This window comes from Mustela nigripes, chromosome 5 (assembly GCF_022355385.1).
Source record: "Mustela nigripes isolate SB6536 chromosome 5, MUSNIG.SB6536, whole genome shotgun sequence".
Taxonomy (NCBI): Eukaryota; Metazoa; Chordata; class Mammalia; order Carnivora; family Mustelidae; genus Mustela; species Mustela nigripes.
Window position 1 is genome coordinate 91,708,065 of NC_081561.1, and position 22,369 is coordinate 91,730,433.

General features: G+C 42.7%; 2 protein-coding genes across 6 annotated transcripts in view; one reads left to right on the forward strand and one right to left on the reverse strand.

Moving 5' to 3' along the window:
* The window catches only part of ZC2HC1B (zinc finger C2HC-type containing 1B), a 32,507-nt gene extending 24,096 nt beyond the window's left edge, over positions 1-8,411 (forward strand). Inside the window, exons 5-7 of the mRNA XM_059401576.1 lie at positions 346-454; positions 7,665-7,749; positions 8,228-8,411. Coding sequence (XP_059257559.1) covers positions 346-454; positions 7,665-7,735 — 180 coding nt within the window. The 3' untranslated portion in view covers positions 7,736-7,749; positions 8,228-8,411. The remainder of the gene's footprint in view (positions 1-345; positions 455-7,664; positions 7,750-8,227) is intronic.
* Positions 8,412-10,352: 1,941 nt separating this feature from the next.
* Positions 10,353-22,369, reverse strand: part of PLAGL1 (PLAG1 like zinc finger 1) — a 109,416-nt gene continuing 97,399 nt past the window's right edge. For 4 of the 5 annotated variants that reach the window (XM_059400872.1, XM_059400873.1, XM_059400871.1 and 1 more), the window contains 2 exons: positions 16,969-17,452; positions 10,353-12,404 (listed from right to left, as the gene is read on the reverse strand). In XM_059400872.1, coding sequence (XP_059256855.1) covers positions 11,165-12,404; positions 16,969-17,120 — 1,392 coding nt within the window. In that variant the 5' untranslated portion in view covers positions 17,121-17,452 and the 3' untranslated portion in view covers positions 10,353-11,164. The remainder of the gene's footprint in view (positions 12,405-16,968; positions 17,453-22,369) is intronic. The other variant, XM_059400875.1, reaches the window with a different exon arrangement.

Consider the following 22,369-nt stretch of genomic DNA (forward strand, 5'->3'; position numbering starts at 1 on the left):
AATCATCTTCAAGTAAAATGAAAAACTAAAATGTTCCATAACTATCCTTATTGACATTAAGTGATTTCTTATGTCTCCATACAACTAATTTTACAGGATTAACATATCACCACTCCCCTAAGGGGTTGATTGTGGAATGAAAGAGCCAAAAACTCAGACATGGCTCTGAGAACAGCAAGATGCAGGCAAACTAGGGTTTTCAGGGTGTGCCTGTCCCCTTCCCCTGGGTGCAGCGGGTCCTGGTGATGACTCCAGCCTGCTGCTGGCTAAGTGGAAACAGCCTTACCTCCTGTGAGCTACCTGAGATTACAAAGTTGTCCCCCCTCTGACTTGCTCTTTCTGTAGGCTAAGGCTCAGATGAATCCAAAAAAAGAGCCAACTGTAACCAGTGCTGTGGGAGCCCTGCTGCAGAACAGAGCCCTGGGGGCCCCAAATGTGGCCCCACCTAGACCAGGTGAGTTGGAGTAAGCATGCCAGCTATCAAATGAGGGACCAGAAGGGAACCACTGTCAGCTTTGGAATTCATTGGCAGTTGGCAAAGGTTTGACATCAAATGTTGCTTTTGGAAATAAAGATATGTGCGGGGGGTGAGGGGGTGCCTGGGTGGCTCAGTGGGTTAAGCCTCTGCCTTTGGCTCAGGTCATGATCCCAGGGTGCTGGGATCAAGCTCTGCATCAGGCTCTCTGCTCAGCAGGGAGCCTGCTTCCCTCTCTCTTTCTGCCTGCCTCTCTGCCTACTTGAGATCTCTGTCATATAAATAAATAAAACTTAAAAAAAAAAAACAACAGATATGTGGGTTTATTTGAGGTTAAAGCTTATTTGCCAAGAAGGAACTTTCCTCATTTTTCAGGATTCGATAACTCTGTCAACATACAGCAACATGGTCTAAACCATCATGCTCTGGTCTAGTAAAATCGAAAAGAGGTTAAGAATGGGATATAACAGGGGCTCCTGGGTGGCTCAGCAGGTTAAGCCTCTGCCTTCGGCTTGGGTCATGATCATAGGGTCCTGGGATGGAGTCCCGCATCGGGATCTCTGCTCAGTGGGGAGCATGCTTCCTCCCCTCGCTCCCCCACTTGCCTCTCTGCCTGCCTCTCTGCCTACTTGTGATCTCTCTCTGTCAAAAAAATTAATAAAATCTTTTTTAAAAAATGGGAGATAACAGCATGTCAGGTATTGTGTGGAAAATAAGAAGAAAACAAATAGCCAAGATATGGAAACAACCTGAGTGTCTGTTGTTGGTTGAAAGGTTAAAGATGTTGTATGTATACACAATGGAATATTACACAGCCATAAAAAGAAGGAAGTTCTACCTTCTGTGACAACAGTGGGTGGGCATTGGAGTCATTATGCTGAGTGAAATAGTTCAGACAGAGAAAGAGAAATACTGTGTGATCACATTTACATATAGAATCTAAGAAAAATTGAACTCATAAAAACAGGAAATAAAATGGTGGTTCCCATGGGTAAGGGTGGAGAGGGGGAAACAATGGTGTAAGGGTACAGATTCCCAAGTGCAAGTGCTGGGGACCTGTACACGTTGTAACAATAGATAGCAGTATTGTATTGTATACTTGAAAGTTGCTAAGAGAGTAGATCTTCAATGTTCTCACTGTACACATACGCACGCACGCACAAACACATGCACACAAACACACACCCCAGAGGTAACTATTTGAGGTAATAGATTTGTTAACATATATATGTGTATCAAATGATCACATTGTACCCCTTAAACTTACACGATGTTCTATTCACTTACATCTTGATAAAGCTGGGGAAGAAAAAGGAAAGGGAAAGTTTCCTTACTGAACTAAATAATTTCTTTCAAGTAGCAGGAAGGCCTAACCACCATTATGGTACTTACCGTGTGCTAGACCCATTTCATTTTATCCTCCTAGTAAGCTTCCAAATGTTTTAATCTGTGGAAAGGGAAACAAGCTTAGAGAGGATGTTATTTGTTCCAGGCACGGGACTGGTAAACAACAGGGTTGAATGAGGTATCTATATTGCTACCTCTCTTCACTGAGCTGCCGTAATCAGTGTGGCATTCTTTGTGATCACCATGGCACTGTGAAGGCAATGTGAATTAACTCATGACCGTATTGATGCTTCTGGTCAGGTGTCTTATTTTGAAGGTGTTATCAGAACCAAAGTAGGAACTGCTAGTCTTAAAAGTCCATAAAGTCACCAGAAACCTTTATTATTAGTTTTTAAATTCCTCGTGAGTTGTCATAGGGTAAAAATGGAATGGAGCATCTTAATAAGATTCCCCATAGCCCTGTAAACCCAAATCATTAGTTTTTCCCTGATCTATGAAAACTTAACAGTGGGGTTTTAGTTTTCACTTAGAAAAAAATAATTCAAATCATATATGAGTTTATTTGGTAAAACTTTCACTAAGCTATATTTCTAAAGTATAAAGATTAGTGTCCTTCACAAGAGACAAATTTTTTTTTTAAGATTTTATTTATTTGAGAGAGAGAGAATGAAAGAAAGAACATGAGAAGAGGGAGGGTCAGAGGGAGAAGCCAGCTCCCTGCTGAGCAGGGAGCCTGCTGTGGGACTTCGTGCAGGGCTTGATCCTGGGACTTCAGAATCATGATCTGAGCCAAAGGCAGTTGCTTAATCAACTGAGCCACCCAGGTGCCCAAGACAAATTCTTTATATTATGGTTTCTTTTCTTATCTTTTCAAAGATTATATTATAATGCTTCCCTTCCAGTGAAAAACCCTCCTTTATTTAAGTTTGAGGTTAAAGCTTACTTGCCAATAGGGAATTTTCTATTTATTTATTTACATTTATTTTTAAAGATTTTATTTATTCATTTGACAGAGATGGCAAGTAGGCAGAGAGGGAAGCAGAGAGAGAGGTGGGGGGAAGCAGGCTCCCCGCTGAGCAGAAAGCCCAATGCAGGGCTCGATCCCAGGCCCCTGGGATCATGATCTGAGCTGAAGGCAGAGGCTTTAACCCACTGAGCCACCCAGGTGCCCCTCAGTTAATGTTTTTAATATTTATCCATGTACATATCAGTATTTTGTTCCTGGTATGGCTATAGCATAATTTGTTGAACTATTTACCCACTGAGCCACCCAGATGCCCCAAGGAGGGAATTTTTTTAAAAAGGATTTATTTATTTATTTGAGAGAGAAAAAATATCGGGTGGAGGGGCAGAGGGAGGAAGAGAATCTCAAGTAGACTCCATGGTGAGTGTGGTGTCTGACATGGGGCTTGATCCCATGACCCTGAGATCATGACCTGAGTCAAAATCAAGGGTTGGATGCTTAACTGATTGTGTCACCCAGGCGCCTCTAGGGGTAATATTTCTTAATTCACTGTGATTAGAGAACTCTGTCAATGTGCAAAGTCCAATCTGAGTATAGCAATGGACTCGAGAACCTTCATTCCCTGGTCTAGTAAACTTGCAAAAAGATTGGGAATGGAAGAAGACAGTGTCAGGTACAGTGCTGAAATTAAAGGGAGATTTCTTCCTTGGACCAAGTAACTTTTTTAAAGTAGCAGCAAGTGATCCTTCCTAAGTGAAAAGATCCTAAACTAGAATTCGGAAGTCTTGTGTCCCAGTATGTGGCACATCCGAGTATATGGGACACGTCCTGTGATGTGTCCCATTTGTGACAGTAGACAGAATGTTATAGAGACACCATTCTGATACATAAGAAAATAGATTAGGAGCCAGTAGGTTTAAGCAAACTCGTATTGTGTTTGCTCTTGACTAGTAATGGTGATTTGGGACCACTGGTGTTGCTAAGTAGAAGGCACATTCTATACCATCACTGCCTCAGTGTTGTTCCTTGACCATAAGAGGTCTGCCATTCCTGGCCTCGGGGCCCATATACACTGGTTGCTCTTCAGCTGAAAACCAGTCCCCACTAATCTGCACTGCTTGCTCCCTTCAGTTCTTTGTTGAGTGTCCTCTTCAGATTGAGGCCCCTCAACCTCTCCATTTAAACTTAAGCTCTCCACAATTCCTTCTGTAGTTTCATTTAATAGCATTCACCACTGTAATACCTAATACATACTTTTCTCCCATCACCAGAATGGAATGGGATGGGGTCCAGAAGGCTGGGAGGGGTAGACTTTGCCCATTTTTAGTTGTATTGCTGTATCTATACCTATTAGAAGTGTTCAGGGCACATGTGAGGTGTTCAATAAATACTTGAAATATGTGAGAGAGGGTAGGTATCTTGATTCTGTAATTTCCCACTCAAAAATACTGGCATGTGAATTAGAATTATGTTAATTACGTTTAAGAAATAGTTTTTGTTTTATTTCAGGTTTAAGATTTAAACCTGAATTGAGATTAAGATTGTTTTATTTCAGGTTTTAAAATTTAATTTCTTGCCTTCCCTGTAACCTCACCTGCTTCCATTTATTGTTTTCTAAAGATTCATTTATTTTAGAGCATGCATGAGAGCAGGGTGGGGAGGGGCAGAAGAAGAGGGGGAGAGAGAGAATCTTAAGCAGGCTCCATACTCAGTGTGGAGTCCAATGTAGGACTCAAACTCATGACCCTGAGATCGTGACTTGAGCCGAATTCAAGAGCTGGAGGCCTGACTGACTGAGCCACCCAGGTGCCCTTCACCTTCTGTTTAAACATAAAGTTTCCAGTGTTAGTGTGCCTTTAAATTAGTCATATTTCATTTGGAGTCATTCTGGGGAGAAAGCATATTGAACATGTAAGAAGTATATTGGGGGGGTGTATTCTCAAAAATATTTAAGGGTTGGTGAAAAGCACTGCCTTTCACTAATATGAACAGGCTCATGTGTACACCAGATTTGCATCTTACTGGCATTGTTTCTGTTCTGCTCAGTCTTAATCTATTTGTAATGTGAGTCTTTTTTAAAAATTGCAGTTGCTAGGCTTTGCTATTTCTAGATTGATAATCAGTAGTTAAGGCCACTTGGTGTCACTTGCCTTCCACATAAATCCCATTACTGTCTTTCATTTAACTAGCAGTTAACTCCCTAAAACTCTGGCCTTTATTCTTAACTCTCTTGAGTAAAAGAAACAGGTAGTACTTTCCATGTACAGCCTTTGTCCTAAATTCACAGTTAGAGGAGGTACATGTGTGTAAGTCACAATCCTTACCCATTCTAGAGTTTTATAAGAAGATAAGCAAGTGCAGGAAGATCTCTGATGCAGGGAAGCATGTGAGGTTGTGTGAGGTTGATTGACAGCTGCCATGGAAGTTCAGAGGGTTCATTCATTCATCACGTGATTATTATGCATGGTTGTTTCTTATGCCCATAGATTCTTAGAAGTCTAGGGAGAGAAACCGTCAATCATACTGAATATTTTAACAATCAGAAATAAACATTCTAAGGGGACCAAGAAAGAAAGAGATCAGCTTTGCCCAGGAGGCTTTATGGAGGAGGTATCGGTCTGAGAGAGAGGAGGTTCACAGAGGTTGAGACTTTTAGGGTGAGCTTTTAGGATGAGATAGATTTTGACCAGTGGAGAAAAGTTGAAGATGGAGTGAATAAAGCTATGAAAATGAAAATGCAGAGGACATACTCTGGAAACACATGGCCCATTTGGCCAAGGCATAGGAAAGAGCTGGGGTGTGAACATAAATTATAGAATGGAAGGCCGGCCCTGGAGCCATAAAGGCTCAGTGAGGCGCCCAGACTATCTGTGATCAAAACAGACCCATGCATCCTCTGGCGCTCGCGGGTCTGTGAGTTAGGCAATCGTGGTGGCCTGGGAACTTCTTGTTTCTAGCCATGTTGTTTGTCTGCAAAAAATGCTTTTGAGAAAGAGGATTTCTGAAAAGTTTCATGTAAGATATGAATGCTTATTGTAGAAAATATTGGAAAATGGAGAAAAGATGTGAAGGGAATAAAAGTCAGAAGTCCACATCTTGACATGATCACTGTTAACACCAATATCCTCTTCCATTTTTTTTCTTTTTATACTCTTTTTTCCCCCCCTCTTACCAAAGTTTAGGATTATAGGCCCTATACACATCCTGATTTTTTTCACTAACACGTTCTGAAGATTTCCCTATTGCAAAAGAAGCAGTGGTGTTTTTAAAACAGTATCACAAGATGACTTATTTAGCTCTTTTCCTGGTGTCAAGCAAGTAGATTGCTTCTACTTTTTTGCTGCGCTAAGTAACTCCCTTTATCACGGATAGTCCAGATTTACATTGGACACTCTTCAAAGCACTACATATATTAACTCATTTAATCCTCACAATGGCAACAGGGCTAAACGTGCTATTTGGATTTCTAGTTTATAGGCAAGGGAAGCACATAAAGGCTAAGGTGCTTGCTCAAGTAATTCCATAGAATGGGGTAGAGCCAACCAGATCCTCATCTGCTTTGGAAAAACTGGGTCCGACATGGAAACATTAAGATGATATGCATTTATAGCTTAATAATTACCTATAACATCTACAACCTACAAATATATTTACTATGTAATATGATGTAATATGTAAGTTACATATATATAGTTGTTTTGGAGTAAGGTGTAGATCTTCCTTCATTCTCACAAAGATTCTAATGTCCAGATGGAAAGTGAGTTTATAACCTAGTCAGCGGATCTCTCTTTAGTGGCTCTTTTCTTGAGGGTTCAGATACCCAAGGGACGGATCTCCTGAGAAGGTCCTGCCAAGCAACAGCTCCTCCCATACTTATATACGGAGATCAAAATCCCGATGAGAATATAGTTCTGGGTTCTAGAGCTGTGTTGCATCATGTATTTAGTGAACTGCACTGTACCACTTCAGTGGGATGGGCTCTGCTTTTATTTCTGGAACCACTGGATTTGATGAAGCTGAGCATCTTACCTATACTAGCATCCCCTGCTTAGCTCATTTAATTATGTAGCAAATATAATGAGCATCAGAGGGTCAGCTGCTGATTTTTTGGAAGACCTAAAACTTGCAGATCTCCTGGTAAAATGAACAGTGAAAACTATATTCCTGTGTCTTTGGATAATTTGATTCATAATTTCCTTGGGTGGTTTGATGACTTCCCCTTCATAAAACACTGAGTAGAATGGAGGGCTCTAGGACAGAGGGGAATTATTCTATTTTATAAAAAATGATTTCTCTGAGACTCCTATCCCATACCATGTGGCACAAAACAGACCATGGTATGGCAAGCTTCTATCTGTAAGCTTCTTCATCCTCATGCTTAATAGTGCTGCTGGGCACAAAGGAAAAGAATCCTGTTTGTGGAATGAGCCCATCGCTATGTAAATAACCCCTGGGAGGAAAGGCATCTCATGCTTCCATAAGGCTTATCAAACTCTTCCTGGAATGAGAGCATGCAAAGAACTGTAAAGCCATGATATACTCAGGGAACATTTCGAAAGCCAGGATAGCAGAGGGGAGAGGTGGTGAGAGTCAGATTGTTTAAACTGCGGGCCATCTGAGATGGTGATCCAAAGGGCCCATCCAGAGTAAGTGAAGGGCTAGGGGCAGAGGAAAGAAGGTGCTTGAGACCAACACTGTTTTCTTATTATTTGGCCCAGGATAGAGACTGAGTGCTTGTCTATAGCTACAAAACAAAATAGAACAAAACAAAAAGGAAGAAGAGAGACTTTTGAATCCAATGTGAGGATTTCATAATCATTCCTTTTTTTTCTTGCTGTTTGCTTTTACATAATAACAAATCTGTTTATGTCTGCAAAGGATTAGCTGTGGACCCTGCTTCTGGAGCAAAACTCAGACAAGGATTTACTAAATCTTCTAAAAAAGATTAACTCCTAGAGGCCAGGTAAGATAAAAGAAAAAAAAAAAAATAACCTCTAATCTGGGTGTTCCTGATCATCGAATGTGTAAAAGATACAGTTAGTAAGCCTTTAAGAGAATGAAACCATAGCAGGCAAACCAAAGAGGAATCTGGGTAAGACTTCAATTGAGTTAGTAAAATGTGTGCTCCTAGAACATACCCTTTTTGTTAAACATATAGTTTGAAAATGATATTCAGCTTCTGATGGGGCTTAACAGGAAAGGGGAATGAGTCCTCATTTTGCCCTGGAAGCTACCACTGTGTCCCTTTGTCCAAACCCTTTTCCCTCAAAAGGGACAGTTCCCGGAGATAGATAGTGAATATCAGGGCTGCTGTGGAGACTTCTTTTCTTGATATTGTAGATAGTTTGTTAAAACAATTAAAAATGTAAACATGCCTATATTATTTAACTTTCTCAGTGTGGAAACAATGAAGTTCTAAAGTAAATGCCTTTTGTTTTCAGACTGTCTCCCTTGAGCACCTTAGCCTGGATGGCTATGCACCCAGGAATGCCACCTAAGGGGAAGGAAAGGCAGATGGCTGTTTATAAGCCTACAACTCTTCTTGAGAAATCATGGAGAACAAGTAAAACCCAGATTCACCTTTTCTTCCTCATTACTCCCTTTACAATTTTCAAAACAATATTAAACAACACATCAACCTGTATGACAGTCGTTGGCATTTTTTTGTTGTTTTAATCACATTTAATAGGTTTTTAAAGAAATGTTGCTTTGATGCTAGAACCTTTTACTAAAACAGTCTTTGGAGTTTTACTTACTAGCATTATTTACTTAGCTAGGAAAATTGTGTTTTACCTAGCTTCAGTCTATGTAACCTAAAATCCTGTTTTAAATATTTGGTTCTAATGAACTTTAATCAGCAACTGCTCCTATTTTAAGTGTCCATCTGTATACCATGAAGAATTGTCTCACAGCAGTGCACATGGCTTGTGGGGAAACACTGACATGGAGGGATGGTTAGGATAACCCTCCCCTCCTGTGGGAAGGATGCTTTTAAGTGGACTCGGGCTATTTATTTATCATGGCTGAATCAGAAGCCAGCTGGTCATTCCACCACTGGTTTATATGGCTCTGTTGGGAGGTGGTGTCTCAACTGTTTCTTCTTGCTGTCCTCAGGGTAAAGAAATTCTTTTTGTAGAGTCCTTTATACTTATGCTTTTTCATGTAAGAACTTGTATTGTTTTCCTTAACCCCAGGGAATTTCGGTTAGGAATTAAGCCATTTTTCCTGTCTAAATTTAAGTAGGAGAATCCCAACCTATTCCCACATGCAGTGCAGCAACCACAACCACCTGAAACTCTTAGGATCTGTATTTTGGGGACCTAATGCTGTTTAATGCTCAGGGAAATACATGTCTTAGAACAGACTGAAGACTACTAAACCACATAAAAGTATTTATAGAAGCTTCTATGAATGGGAGATTCATAGAAGGGAGATTTTGCTAAGGTGAGCCAGTACTCACTCACTCCTTATGCTCTGGCAGATCACCTTCTCTCAGAGAGGTAAGAGTGGGTATAGGAATGGAGGTAGTTATCCCAGTGGATTTCTTTGAAGAGGTAACCTTTATCCTTTTGTCTCCTTTCCTACCCCCAGCCTAAACTGTACATTAAGGCTCAACCACATCAGTTCCACATACTAAAACCAAGCCCCAGGCCACTTGTCTGCTGCTTGTCATGGTCCTCGGCATCACTGGTAAGGCCTGTGGGCCAGGGTTTCTCACATTGGCCAACAGGCTTCTTTGATGGGCACGGGTACTCAAGGCTTCCCTCCTTCCACCCCCTCCCACCCTCATTAGAGGTGGGGGTTGGGGGGGAAACCAGGCGTGACAGATTCAAGGAGTTCTTAACAAATAATGTTCGGAAGAAATCCCAATAAGGAATAGGCAAATTTCTAATTTGTACTAAAAATTAATGGTAAGGACAGTTCTAAAACTGGAACGTGGTAGCCCAGGGTAGACTAAAAACTCCAGTAGCCAGTACTCTGACATTAAACATCAGAAATAAATTACATAATATTATGGAAAGATCCAAATGTTGTATCAGTAATTTTTAGAAATAAATAGTGTTAGGAATTTAAGCATATGAGCTTCCACCTTAGATCCTAATTTGCTCAAAACTAATACATGCTGCAGAAGTCAGAAGAGTCGTTTCTGTGGGAGAAGTAACAACCAGGAGGGGGCATGAGGGAGCTGGGTAGGGAGCTGGAAGTGGTTTAATCTCCATATGCACAGTTCCGCGGGTATAGTTGTATATAAAAATCAGTCAAGTCAGTATGCAGGATTTGTAGAGTTTATTATATGTAAGATATATCTTCATATAGAAAGCCTCTAAACACAAAAGACAAAGGAGCTTTAAAAAAGGTTAGGTTTTATATTTTTAAAACTCATTAGATACCAAATTCAAGACATAGATTACATTGCAAATGTTAACCTTTTTGAAGAAAACTAATATTGACTTAAATGATGAATTTAAAAATGCATTTATTGGTGATTAAAAATAATACTTAAGCAGAGTAGTATTTTAAGCCAGACAGAGCAAAGAAAATTCTTGTTTAATATATATATATATATATATTTTAAAATTCCAGTAATAGTTTCTTAAATTCCTGTTAAAAAATATAATCAATATTAAAGTCAGCAAAATGCTTTTTTTGACTGACGCCTGGATTATTTTACCACTTAACCTGGTTACACAGTGATACATATTTTTTTCCTGTCAGATGTAACTGACAACCAGTTTAGTCTTTAAGATAAATGAAGTGATAACTCACATTGTAGCATCTTGTGGAAAATATTCAAACTACATTTAAAATGCTTTTTTAAAATGGAGACTATTATTCCACAAGAAATTGTTTCTGTAAAACTACAGGTTGGCTATGGCAATAGTAACTAAACTACATCCAACCCTGAAGGTAGAAAAATCCCTGAAAAGAAATACACAGCCTCGTTATAATATGCAGTATAAAGGTTATTTTCTTATTTTAAAAATTCTCCCATTTTGGAGAAATCCAAACCTTTCCATAGTTCCCTTACTAGGCAGTGCCACATAAAATTAGTTAACATTATTATGATCATGGCTTACGATTAAATTCGATTTGACAAACACGTATATATAGCAGCCCTCGTTTGGATGTCGGTTATGACAATATTTGCAGTTCCATTAAAGAATACTTGATTAAATTTGGTACAAAGCATGAACACTCAGGACAGATTGGCACAATACATGCAGTTCGAGAACTCTTCTCATCTCAAGCCAGTCATCACTGAATAAGCCATATTCCCAGTCCTGCTTTCCAAATCTTTCCTTGTATTATTATAACTGATGTTTAAAATGCTTCTTAAAACACCTTCCAGAATAAGAAAAGTATGCTTTGAAAACCAGTCATCTGAATGCATGATGGAAATGAGGCAGGATGGCGGAGCCGGTGCCAGCTGGGAAAACGTGGGGGATGGGAGGAAGGGGGAGCTGCCCCAGGCTCATGGTGCTCATGGCTAGTGAGGGATCTTGTTGCTGCTGCCCCAGACAGCCTAACCTGTGGGGCAGAGACTCCCCAGGCCCCAGGGTGAGAGAGCTATTCCCAAAGGCATTTTGGGTAGCAGGCGGGGGCAGCTGCCAGAAGCCCAACAGGGGGGAGATGTCCAAAGAGGCAGGTATTGTTAGGTTCACAGCATCCGCAGTTAGCTCCTTGGGCAGGCTTACTTTACCAGCACTTCCCTTAGCCAGATCAAAACCTGGGGTGAGCTTGTGAGGTGACTGAGGCTCTTGCAGAGGCAAGTCCTCAAGCAAATTGATATTGCAAAATCCTTTCGTATCTGTTTTGAGGGGCAGGCTTGCAAGTGGGGAGTATGAGGTAGAACTGGTGTTGTACTTGTGATTCTGGAGGGGTGGGGGAGGAGAGCTAGGAGCTGTTACGGGGTGGAGGGGGACCAGGGGCTCTGGCAGCGGTTGTACAGGCTGGGCGGTTTGATCCGCGGGGTTGTGGGGGTGGCTGTGTACCTCAGCTGGCAAGCTACTTGCAAGCCCGTTCTGTGCAGGAGCTCCTATAGGGAAAGGAGACAGCGGGGCAGCCTTCAATTGAAACTGGGGAGAGATGGAGTGGAAGGTGCTCAGAAGGTCTCCAGACTGCAGACTCTCTTTCATCAGCTCCTGTGAGTGTGTCTTCTTGGTATGTCGAGTGAGGTGGTCTTTGCGCCCAAATCTCTGGGCACAGAACTGGCACAGGAAGTCCTTGCAGCCGGTGTGGACCACCAGGTGGCGCCGCACGTCCTTCCGGGTATAGAAGCATCTCTCACAGTGGTCGCACTGGTGCTTCTTTTCCTTGGTTCCGCTCTGGGGCTTTTCCTCAGCATGGGCTTTGAGGTGGTCCAGCAGCACTTCTGTGCTCCCTAGCTCCAGGGCACAGACCCCACAGGTGAGGTCGCCGCTGCTGGCCGCATGGAGGGCCAGGTGCCTCTTGTAGCCCAGCATGGTGTTGTACTTCTTCCCACACTCCTCACACCCAAAGGCCATCTTGTTGGGGTCATGAGTTTGGAGGTGGTTCTTCAGGTGGTCCTTCCGGTTGAATGTCTTCTCACAGTGAGCACACTGGTGAGATTTCTGGGGCGAATGGGTAGCCATGTGCCTAGGAGCAGAAGGAAAAATTTCTTAATAGACTCAGTTTGTTTTAATAGTCAAGCGTGTGGGGATGCTATTATTAATGGATTTTCTAGGTGCTGGCATAAGAGATTTTCATCTAAAAGAGAGCTTTTCTGTGTTTTCCAGATTCTACAGACATACAACTTTATATTCTTAAAAAAAAAAAAAAAAAAGGCATTAGAGGTCTAATAGTTTTCAAACCTGTAAAAAAAATATTCTTTGAGAACCTATCTTCCTCATCTATACAAAGATTTCTAAACACATTGAAAAATAGGTAATTTTCCAAGAAGGCTCTTTGGAAATTACTGCATTTTCAAAAGTGACCCAATTTACCTTCTATATAGAACCCCATGCCCCCCTCATGCCCCCTTCCCAGATTTTAGGTTTCTGTTCCTATAAGTATAACTCCTCTTGGTCTTTACCAATTGAGACAAAAAGTTCAGGCCACAGAAATAACACTGAAAATTTTAATCCGTATTCTCAGAGAGTGTTCACTTGGACTCAGAGTACCACCCACGACCTGTGCTTGGAGCGTGAGATACAGGAGATCCTTACGCTTCAGTCTCGGGTTTTCTAGTTAGTACTTTTCTATCCGCTCTCATCTCAGAGGTGTGGAGCCCCTGGCTCCAGAGGCTCTAAACACAGAATACCTAAAAGAGTGAACTGTCAAAATGGGTGTGAAGCAACCTATGTTGTACCTGCAAGCCACAAGTTGTAATTATGGACACTGTTTTGGAAGGAAAACTTACAGGACTTGGCATTTTATGATACACTTATTTATTAAAATGGACATTTTTAAAGTTTTAAGGATGACTAAAGTTGTAATTGAACTTGGGATTTCCTCCTATCACTGAGTCTTTAAAAACCAAAAGCATTTAGATTTTAGGAAACCAGTGGAACTACAAAAGAAAATGGAACTGTGATGGTTTTCCAGAACGGGTTTGTGCTTTACAGATATAAAACAGGTATTCTGAAATTTCATATCAACTAGGATGACTATGGCTTGTCCTGGAAGCTCAAAGAAAAACTTTCAACTGTTATAGAGAAAGTCTTTTTGAACTGCCAATGAAATTACCAGTGACCTTCAGGAAGTAGGCTGATGTTGAAGAACTGGAGATGGGGCTGCATGCCTCTGAGATGCAACTGAACTTGTGGCTTTGGATACAAAAGAATTCCTAACAACTCATTTCTGTAAGGAAAAGATTTAAGTCAAAAGTGTACTAATTATACCTTTCACCCTACCTTCTACCATAGCTTGTCCATTCCTTTTCCTTTGCTAGAGGTAGAATGGGTAAGGGATCTACAGGAGCCAGTTCAAAAATATAATGAGTTAAGCCAAACTGTCATTTCCCTAAAAATAAAGCAAAACCGGGGCACCTCAGTGGCGCAGTTAAATATCTGCCTTTGGCTCAGGTCATGGGATTGAGCCCTGCATCAGGCTCCTTGCTTATCAGGGAGTCTGCCTCTCCTTCTCCCTCTGCCTGCTTGTGCTCTGTCACTCTCAAAATTAAAAAAAAAAAATTAAAAAAGCAAGCCAACACCTTGTATCTCTGCCTTAGCTGACTCTTTGCAGGGCATAAAAAGAAAAGAAGTGCCTATCCTTTCCCTCCATGACATCAGAGCTCAACAAACACAGGGATAGATATCATGGCACAAACAATGTGGAGGGACAGGAACCAGTGTTCTGGGCATCAGAGAGATGGGAAAGGATGCTGTGGCTCCAAGTCCCATGCATACTGAAATACAGTGCAGATGGGGTTTGCCAAGCCTAGTTAGAGGGCAAACAACCCCATTCTCATACAAGATAGCCACAGATACATCATCAGGAAAAGATGTGAGGGGGGAACCATCTACAAGCTTGGCATTTAAACGACTTTTTATTTGGTCCAGTACTAGTGAATAGGCCCCCAAGAGCTCTGCCCTGGCTCCTCTATTCATGCCTCTCTCTTTTTTTCTTTGTGGAGGACTTTGATCTGACTAGATTGCATTTATTGCCCTTGGATAAATAGAGCAATGCCAAGGTAACAACTCTGGACCATCCTACTCCTGACTACCTGTGAGAAAGGCACAGATTGACCAAATTCTACGTGGGCAATAATACCAGCCGCCATTCCTCTGCATTTTTGGCTCTCTCCTTTGACTGGCATCCAATTCTTTCTTCTTTCAACTGATCCTTGACTCATGCAACAATCTCAATCTAGAACACGATCAGCTTATAGCTGAAATTACTTCAATAACTGGTTTCCTTCCCTCAACTTCTCTTCTTGCTTCACAACCCATGAAACCACCAGTTTCAGTCTGTGCTTTAGGCAGCACCAAGGGTGGTGCCTGGGCTGTGCCCGCGATCTCAGAATTCCTCAGGGGTCCCTGCTGGCAGTAGGACTTCCCACCAGCCTTGCCAAATCAGCTTGCTTTCTTGCCTTTTTGCTGTTTCCACCTGCTTTCCCCATTTGCTGTACTGGGACCCAGTTCTCTTCTCTAGTTAAGCAAGTTTTTTTCTCCCACCTCTGCTTATAAAATGGAGCTTATGTTGCAACTGAGGGGAATTGGGAGGAAATGCTGCCCATTGTAAAAGCTACAAACCCAAAGCCGAAAGCAACCCCACCACCTCTCCTCTCCTCTATTCCGTTTCAGACCTGCGGTTTCAGGCCGAGGCTCACCAGGCTGGCCGCTGCGCCTGGGCGGGAGGTTCTTGCCCAAAGTGCGCTGCTTCCCGTTCCCACCTCACTTCACACCCTTCCCTGGGCAAGTTGTTTCCCTTCCTCAGAGCTACCACCTCTGAAACAAATGGCTTAAGACGTTTTCAGTGCTCTCTAAGGGGTAATCCCACCTAATTCCTGTCACTCCAATCATCTGCCAGTTCCACTGTCTTCTCCAAATATCTACCTCTGTCCCTGTCTCAATCCTTATTCGCTGCTGCCACATCCTCGCCACGGGCTGACCACAGCAAACATGGCTTTCAGCACGTGGTTCAGAATTCCTACATCCACAGAAGCAGCTTGTTGCAAAACAGGAAGGCTTTGCAGCAAAATCTGTGCACACAGTAGGCACTCATACTTACATATTTGTGGAAACTAAACATCGGCCTATGTACGGAACCCATTTGAATTTTAAAATACCTATGTATTTATAGGCTCATTTAAAAAACTAGATATTACAATTATCTATGACAGTGACATATTACAATTACCTATGACAGGCCCCATCTAAAGGGCCAGGAGCATAACTCAGATCTTTTCAAAACTTTCAGGTACCTTCCTCCAAGGGCACTCCAAGATTTAATAATAATGTGGTCCATGTTAATACCACTCAGAGGGAAATCCTCTCTGGCCACATTTGGACTCTCACCTGTGGTAGTCTGAAAGTTGTAGCTCTGAAGTTCCCATCATGAAGATGAAAGGCAAATGACAGATTTCCCTTCACCAGGTGTCCAAAGCAGCACACAGTAGTGGGGATTCTGCGTGCGGATCTCACACACACCACACAACATTCATGCTCAATGATGCTGCTCAGGACTAGTGTGCAAATGAGGGATGCTCCATAGGTTTTATCTTTTCTAGGATATAAAAACCTTTGGAGGCAGAAACTATAGCTCATAAATTCATTTCCCTCATGGAAGTGAGCACCTAACTGTCGTTTAAGAAATCAGACTAAATGTACTAAGGACTGCACAACAGTGCTACAACAGTGGTTTTTATCCTTCTGTGTATCATGGATGCCTTTGAAAATCCAGTTAAATGCATATCCTCAACACCTGGTTACCCAACAATTCTACTTGTTCGGCCAGACAGATTGCTCCTAAATTGAGAAGAGGCTCCGGAAGCTGATGCTTGCGAGACGTTCCCTCCTCTCCAGCCTCACTGTCAGGCCCTGGAATGTTATCCTACTTCATATCCCTCTACTGTATGCCTCCTCTCTCTTCTCCAAATTACTATGAATCTTCTTTCTAACATCCCAGTGTAAATCCTGTTTTGCACTACTTAGACTCAATAGAATAAATAAACCCTTTAGGACAGCAGATAAGCCTATTTGGACAGACTTCCTTTTTTGCCTCCAATTGAGCCTCACCCGTACCTCCTCCACCACTACCCTCTGTACTTGTGTGCTTTAAGGTCAAGGCTTCGGGCTTCCCTAGAACCTCTTCTCCATCCACCTTCTCGTCACTCCTTAGGTCACAGCCTAAGACTACCTGTCTGGGAAGCCTTGCGAGCATGCATCAAGTCCTGGGGAACAGCTCCCTACACCTGTGTAGCTTTGTCAAAGAACTTGCATCGAATTTTCATTGTGTTTGCATGACTCACTGTCCAGCATGGGTCTTTCTGTCCTGTTTTTATGCCTGGCATATCACAGGACCACAGGAAATACTGGTTGAAATAATGAACTGATGCTACATGCAAAACTGTCACAGAAAACCACAGTAAGCAGTGGCATTAAGGGCTAATGTGCATCCACAACCTGCATCCACTTTCCCTCGCAGTGTCTGCTCAGAGGGCTACCTAAGCCATTTCAAGGTATGTGTAAAAGTGCATACCTTTTCTAGAGCCTCTCACCTCATTAATTTATATCTGGAAATGAAGGCTTTGCCACAGTCTGGCTGCAAGCACTTGTAAGGTCGCTCCCTGGAGTGGGAATAATTGTGGATAGTGAACTTCTCCAGGGTGAGGAACGTCTTGCCACATAATTGGCAGGGATAGGTGGCCATGGGCTTTACTTCTCACACCTTCCTTTTCAGATGCGCTGACCAAATGCTGTGCCATTTAAGCACAAATGGAAGGATGGTGCTGAGCACATGAGCGGAGCCACGACAGCCAAAACTCCAGACCAGGGGAGAGGCCGCGTCGTGGTCCTGGGCCTGGTTCTACCCAGATATGGGCCTCTCAGTTACCATGAGCTTTGCTTCCTGCTTTCCCACATCCCAACTTATATATGCAGTCTCGGGCTGGGAGGAGAATGTCGGAGGCGCAGGTGAGGGTCCAAGAGCAGAAAGGTAATCTGCATCACTAGGCGGGCACGTGCTCCAGATCACCAGGCCGTCTGCAGAGAGAAGAGGAACAGAGGAACAGTTTTCTTGCATTAGCCTTTGGAAACCAGTGCCCCTCCTCCCCTGCCAGCTCAGCACCAGTGACCCAGAACCACCAGGTTCCTTCCGGAGGCTCCAGTGTGGCCCCCGGGTCTCCCTCCTCCCTGTGTGCTTCCACAGGTCCTTCTGCAAGAAAGTCCTGAGCAGCGGGGAGGCCAGCATAGTGTTGGGACATCTTGGGAGAGCACACGAAGCTTGTATCCCCTTCAGCAGAGACTGCTGTTTCCATACAGACGGTATTAGCTACTTCAGATCCTGACTTCAGGTCAGTGGGAGACTAGGTCGACCAATTCAAAGAAAAAAAACTAAAAACACTCCCCTGTGCGTTCCAGTGTTTCACTGGTACAGACAAAAATCATCTCTGCTTATTCAAACCATGGGCTATTCTTCTTCCCTCGTTGTTAGCATAACATACACTGCTTATCACACCTGTTTAAACTTCCATGGATGAGATGAAATAATTTGTATACATCCAAGTTAATTTGTTTGCAAGGTTACCAGGCTGAAGGTCTCAGCTCTAGGATGCCAACAAAATGTGAACAAAGCTAGTTTAGCTCACGGATGTGGGGCCTGCAGAGGGGAGACCCAGTATTCCCATGGAAACAAGGGCGGCTCAGGCTGCGGTCTGAGGTGTAGTTAGCATCCATCCTCTAGTGAGCTGTGCTCCTAATCTCTTCCCCTTTGCTTTATGGGGACATTCCCTCATTCTCCATCCCTGCCCTGGAGGGTCAACTGCTTGTTCCCAGGCCATTTCCAGGAGGTGGGCCTGCAGCCGCCTCGATCTCAACTTGTCTCACCACCTTTCCAACCCCGACAAGTCCCCCAAGGCCAGGCCCTTCTGCTTCTAGCTGCAGACCATCTTAAGATGAGGCCGGCATGGCAGGCAGGCCTGAACGAGGCAGTAAAAGCCTGGCTACCTAGAATCCTGTGCTTTTCTAGAGAGTAATTCTTAGGCAAGTGAATGCTAACCTTCCGTGTGTTAAAAAAAAAAAATTAGAGTACTATATGTTTACATTAAACACCCTGGAGTAGCTTTTGTATGCAGCCCAGCCTTTTCTGAGCTTTGCCAAGGAAGCAGAGCCCTCCTGGTGAAGGGACCGATCACAGCAGGTCGTCAAGTGCCTGTTTCCCGCAGGCGTTCATTGACTGCCCAGTCTCTAGAGTGGCTCCTTATTGTTAAAAGTTAATTTTACTTACCTTTTCACAGTTACTTTCTGATTGGAAAAGTGAAGTCTAGCTAGGTGCAATTTTATTGTACTAACAGTTGAAGCATCTTTAAACATACCAGCTCAGAGCACATGTACACAGAGAAACTGACATTCCTTTTCTAATGGCCAAAAACTGCAGCAAACTTCTTGTGTTCCTCATCAGCTAGCTCAGATGTTTTTAGTGTCTGCTCAGAGTTCCACAGGAGCCAGCCCCAGGGAGAGACCCCTCCCTGAGGCGCCCCACCCGCCTGGAACCCTCAGAGCCAAAGTGCGCACTTGGACGTGAACTTTCAGCACCGATCCAAAGCTGGGCACGTGGGCGTTCTCAGCCAGCATCTTGGCACCAAACCTTCCAACGGCAGCATGCACCTACCTTGTTTCTCTGTCACCAAGTCTGACTCGAACTGAGCCCGTCTCCCCAACTCCTTGTGCTCTCACGGTATTGCCGTTCGTGCCCAAGGCCGCCCTCTGAGGCCTCCCCAACAACTGCGGCCACAGACAAAACAACTCCTTCTAGGAACGCTATCCCGTGTGGCTGAGTATTTGCTGCCAGGTCTGATGATGTGTCCTACTTCTCATCTGGCCCAAGTCTGGCCGTAATACTGGCGCAGCTATAAAAGCCATAGAATTTATCATCGTCATTGAAAATACTTATTCACTTGAAATTGCTGTGTTCTTTCCAGGTCTATCAAAAAAGATGAAAATATACACATGGAATGAAGTTTAAGATTCCTCTTTTCTTTGTTCTCATTATAGCTGAATTCAAAATAGCACCAGTCCGTCAGGAGACGAGCTGGCTTGATGGGGGCATTTTCTCTCCCTTCCATCAATCCCCTGCATAGACACTTCTTCCAACTTTGCTCACTAAATTCATTCTCCCCACTCTTGTTTTCTGAGAGATGACCAGTATGTCCAAGAGGACTTTCTGTGATGACAGAAATGTCACATAGCTTATGGCTACTAAACACTCAAAACGTGACGCTGAGAAACTGAACTTTATGTTAAAATAGCCCCATGTGGCTAGGGGCTGCTGTACCAGGTAGTGGAGCTCAGTTTCCTGCTTGACAGGGAGAGGAGGGCAAGGTTCTGCTTGCCTTTAGACCCAGCTGTGCTACTGATTCACCCTCCGGTGTTTCCCTGAAACATGGGACGGTTTATGTAGACCAAGTCTCTTGCTCTCTGAATGCCAGGGAAGGATTCCCCAGTTCAAATTCTAGCTTGCCCATTGGTTGGCTACATCTTGAGTGTCTTTCCTCATTTGTGACACCACCTGATACATACAGTGGGCTGTTGGGGACCACCAACTGGAACAAAAGGGATCTGAAATACACGGGAATCTAAAAACACACCACACAAATATAGGTTGTTTATGAAACACTGGTATTAAAAGTAGAAGCTGTCAGCTGCACAACTGGCACAGGGTCCTAGCCACTCAGTTATGGATACGAGAGAAAAACATGTTCTCTCCCACTACACAACCACCATCCATTTTGCACAGTGGGAGGAACACACGTGCTCACAAATGCAGAAAAGACCCATGACACTACAGGTAAAAATTAGTATTCTTTGTTTTTCAACAGATAGGAACTTTGGCTCATAGCTTATCAACACACCAAGAATACAAAGGAAAAGTAAGATCTACTCAATTTAGACCAAAAAAAAAAAAAGAAAGAAAGAAAGAAAGTGCCTGCCCTTGACCACTAAATAAAATTTTCCCAGATCCGCTTTCCAGCCACTTCCCTAGACTCCGAAGTCCAACAGTCATGGACATCATTACCTACATTTTCCTTGGCTTGGCCCTTCAAATATGGTGGGTATATAATCAGGGATTTTTAGACACAGCATATTTTATTTAAACGTGACACACATTTCCTTCCTGTGCTCCCCATGGAACTTTTGAAGAACAAATGTAATTCAAGCATTTTTATACATATTTCACTTATTTCATGAATGTCTTTTCCCAAAACTTCGTGAGTTTTAGGTCTGTGTGTTAAATACACCTAGCCCAACACTAAGTGCAAAGTTGGTCCTCAGATGCTGAATTGAATTAATCTGAAAATGAACACTCTTTAATTTCTTCAGGAAGTCTTTTTTAATGATGAATTCAAATTCACAAATGGTTTTAAGGTTCCATTCACCATAACTGTGTATTTCATTAATGTGGACCTTCAAATATAAATATTTACACTGTTTTCATGATATTATCACAAACTCCTATAAAAACAGTCTGTCTCAACAGACTATAAATTCATTGTGGCTGAGGATCAAAGCTCAGCTGTTTTTAAAAAAATAAACGGTGTGGATAATACAACGTCCCCCATCACCACGTACATGACCAGCACTGGCTGGCTGCCGCCGATTCCAATCTTTAGTTGAAACCTGATGCGCTTTCTGGCCACATCCTTAACAGACTCATGATTAACCTTCTATCATCTGGCAGACCACCAACAATCCTAACAGAGAATTGACAAAGGGATGGTCCTGATGATAATCAGTCTATTCTGTGACATGCAGATTGCATTTGAGTCTTAAATACGGTAATATTTTAACACCTGTCACCCGGGAAAGATAGTAAGTCTTCCCCCAAAACATCTCAGGACATAATTTTCAATCCCCTTGTTTCTAAAAATACTGAGTGAGTGATACAGATCTGCCAGTACGCCAAAGAAGGCTTGTGCCATCTGCTTCATTCTGTTCATACTGATTATTTTGGGGATGAGTGAGGATCAGATTGGAATAAGAACATATATATATGGCAACAGCTAGGAAAGGCTGTGTGCCCTGAGAGCGGGTGGTATATGATGGTAGAGGTCAGAGCACAAGTGTAGTAGTTCTAGGATGTCCCCAGTGCTGCGTAACACAATCAGCTAATGGGGAACGACAAGTGTTCTACGGCATTCTCAAAATAAACTATGACTTCTGGCTTCTATTTCCATTGTGCCCAGTGACACAATGCAAGACCCATTTCTGATAGGAAACTGAATTTCCATTTTTAATCTTCCAACGTTGGTACTCTAAGATTTTTTTGACTCCATTCATCACCATTCCTTATAGATAAGAAGTTTCTGCTCCAAACATTTCCCTGTGTCTTATATTCCCATAACTCGGGATTGTTTTTCTATAAATATGTTAAAAGCCAGTTTTAAAAGGGCCTCTATCAAGTTTCTGTTTACTTCTTATACTCACAAAATATGAAACAGTCAATCATGGAGCAGGGTGGGTAAGTGAGAGGGTGCTTCTCTTAGTATCAGTTCTTTGGAGGACATTGGTAGCAAGTTTCCAACATTAACAAAACTATCCAGAAACATCAGCAAGGTAAAGATGATGTTTCTCAGAACCTCGAGGTAGCTGTTTCTTATTACACATATGCATTGAAAAATCTGGTAGGTATCGTATCTGAGTGAGTGTGGCAGATGATTTGGGACTCAGTGTATGTCTAATCAGCAAAACAGGTGCTCCCGGGGCAGGACTAACTTGGTTGAAGATGACAGATGTGAGACCTTGATAAGTACCTTACCAGATGGCTGTGGCTAGGTTTTCACTCTTAACTTAGAGCAGGGGTTCATAAGTGGCTGTGAATTCTCTGAAATTCTGTGCAACATTAGGAGGTATGAATATTGGAGTTCTTGGACCAAAGCTTGTTTCAGATTTGCTAAGGAGTCC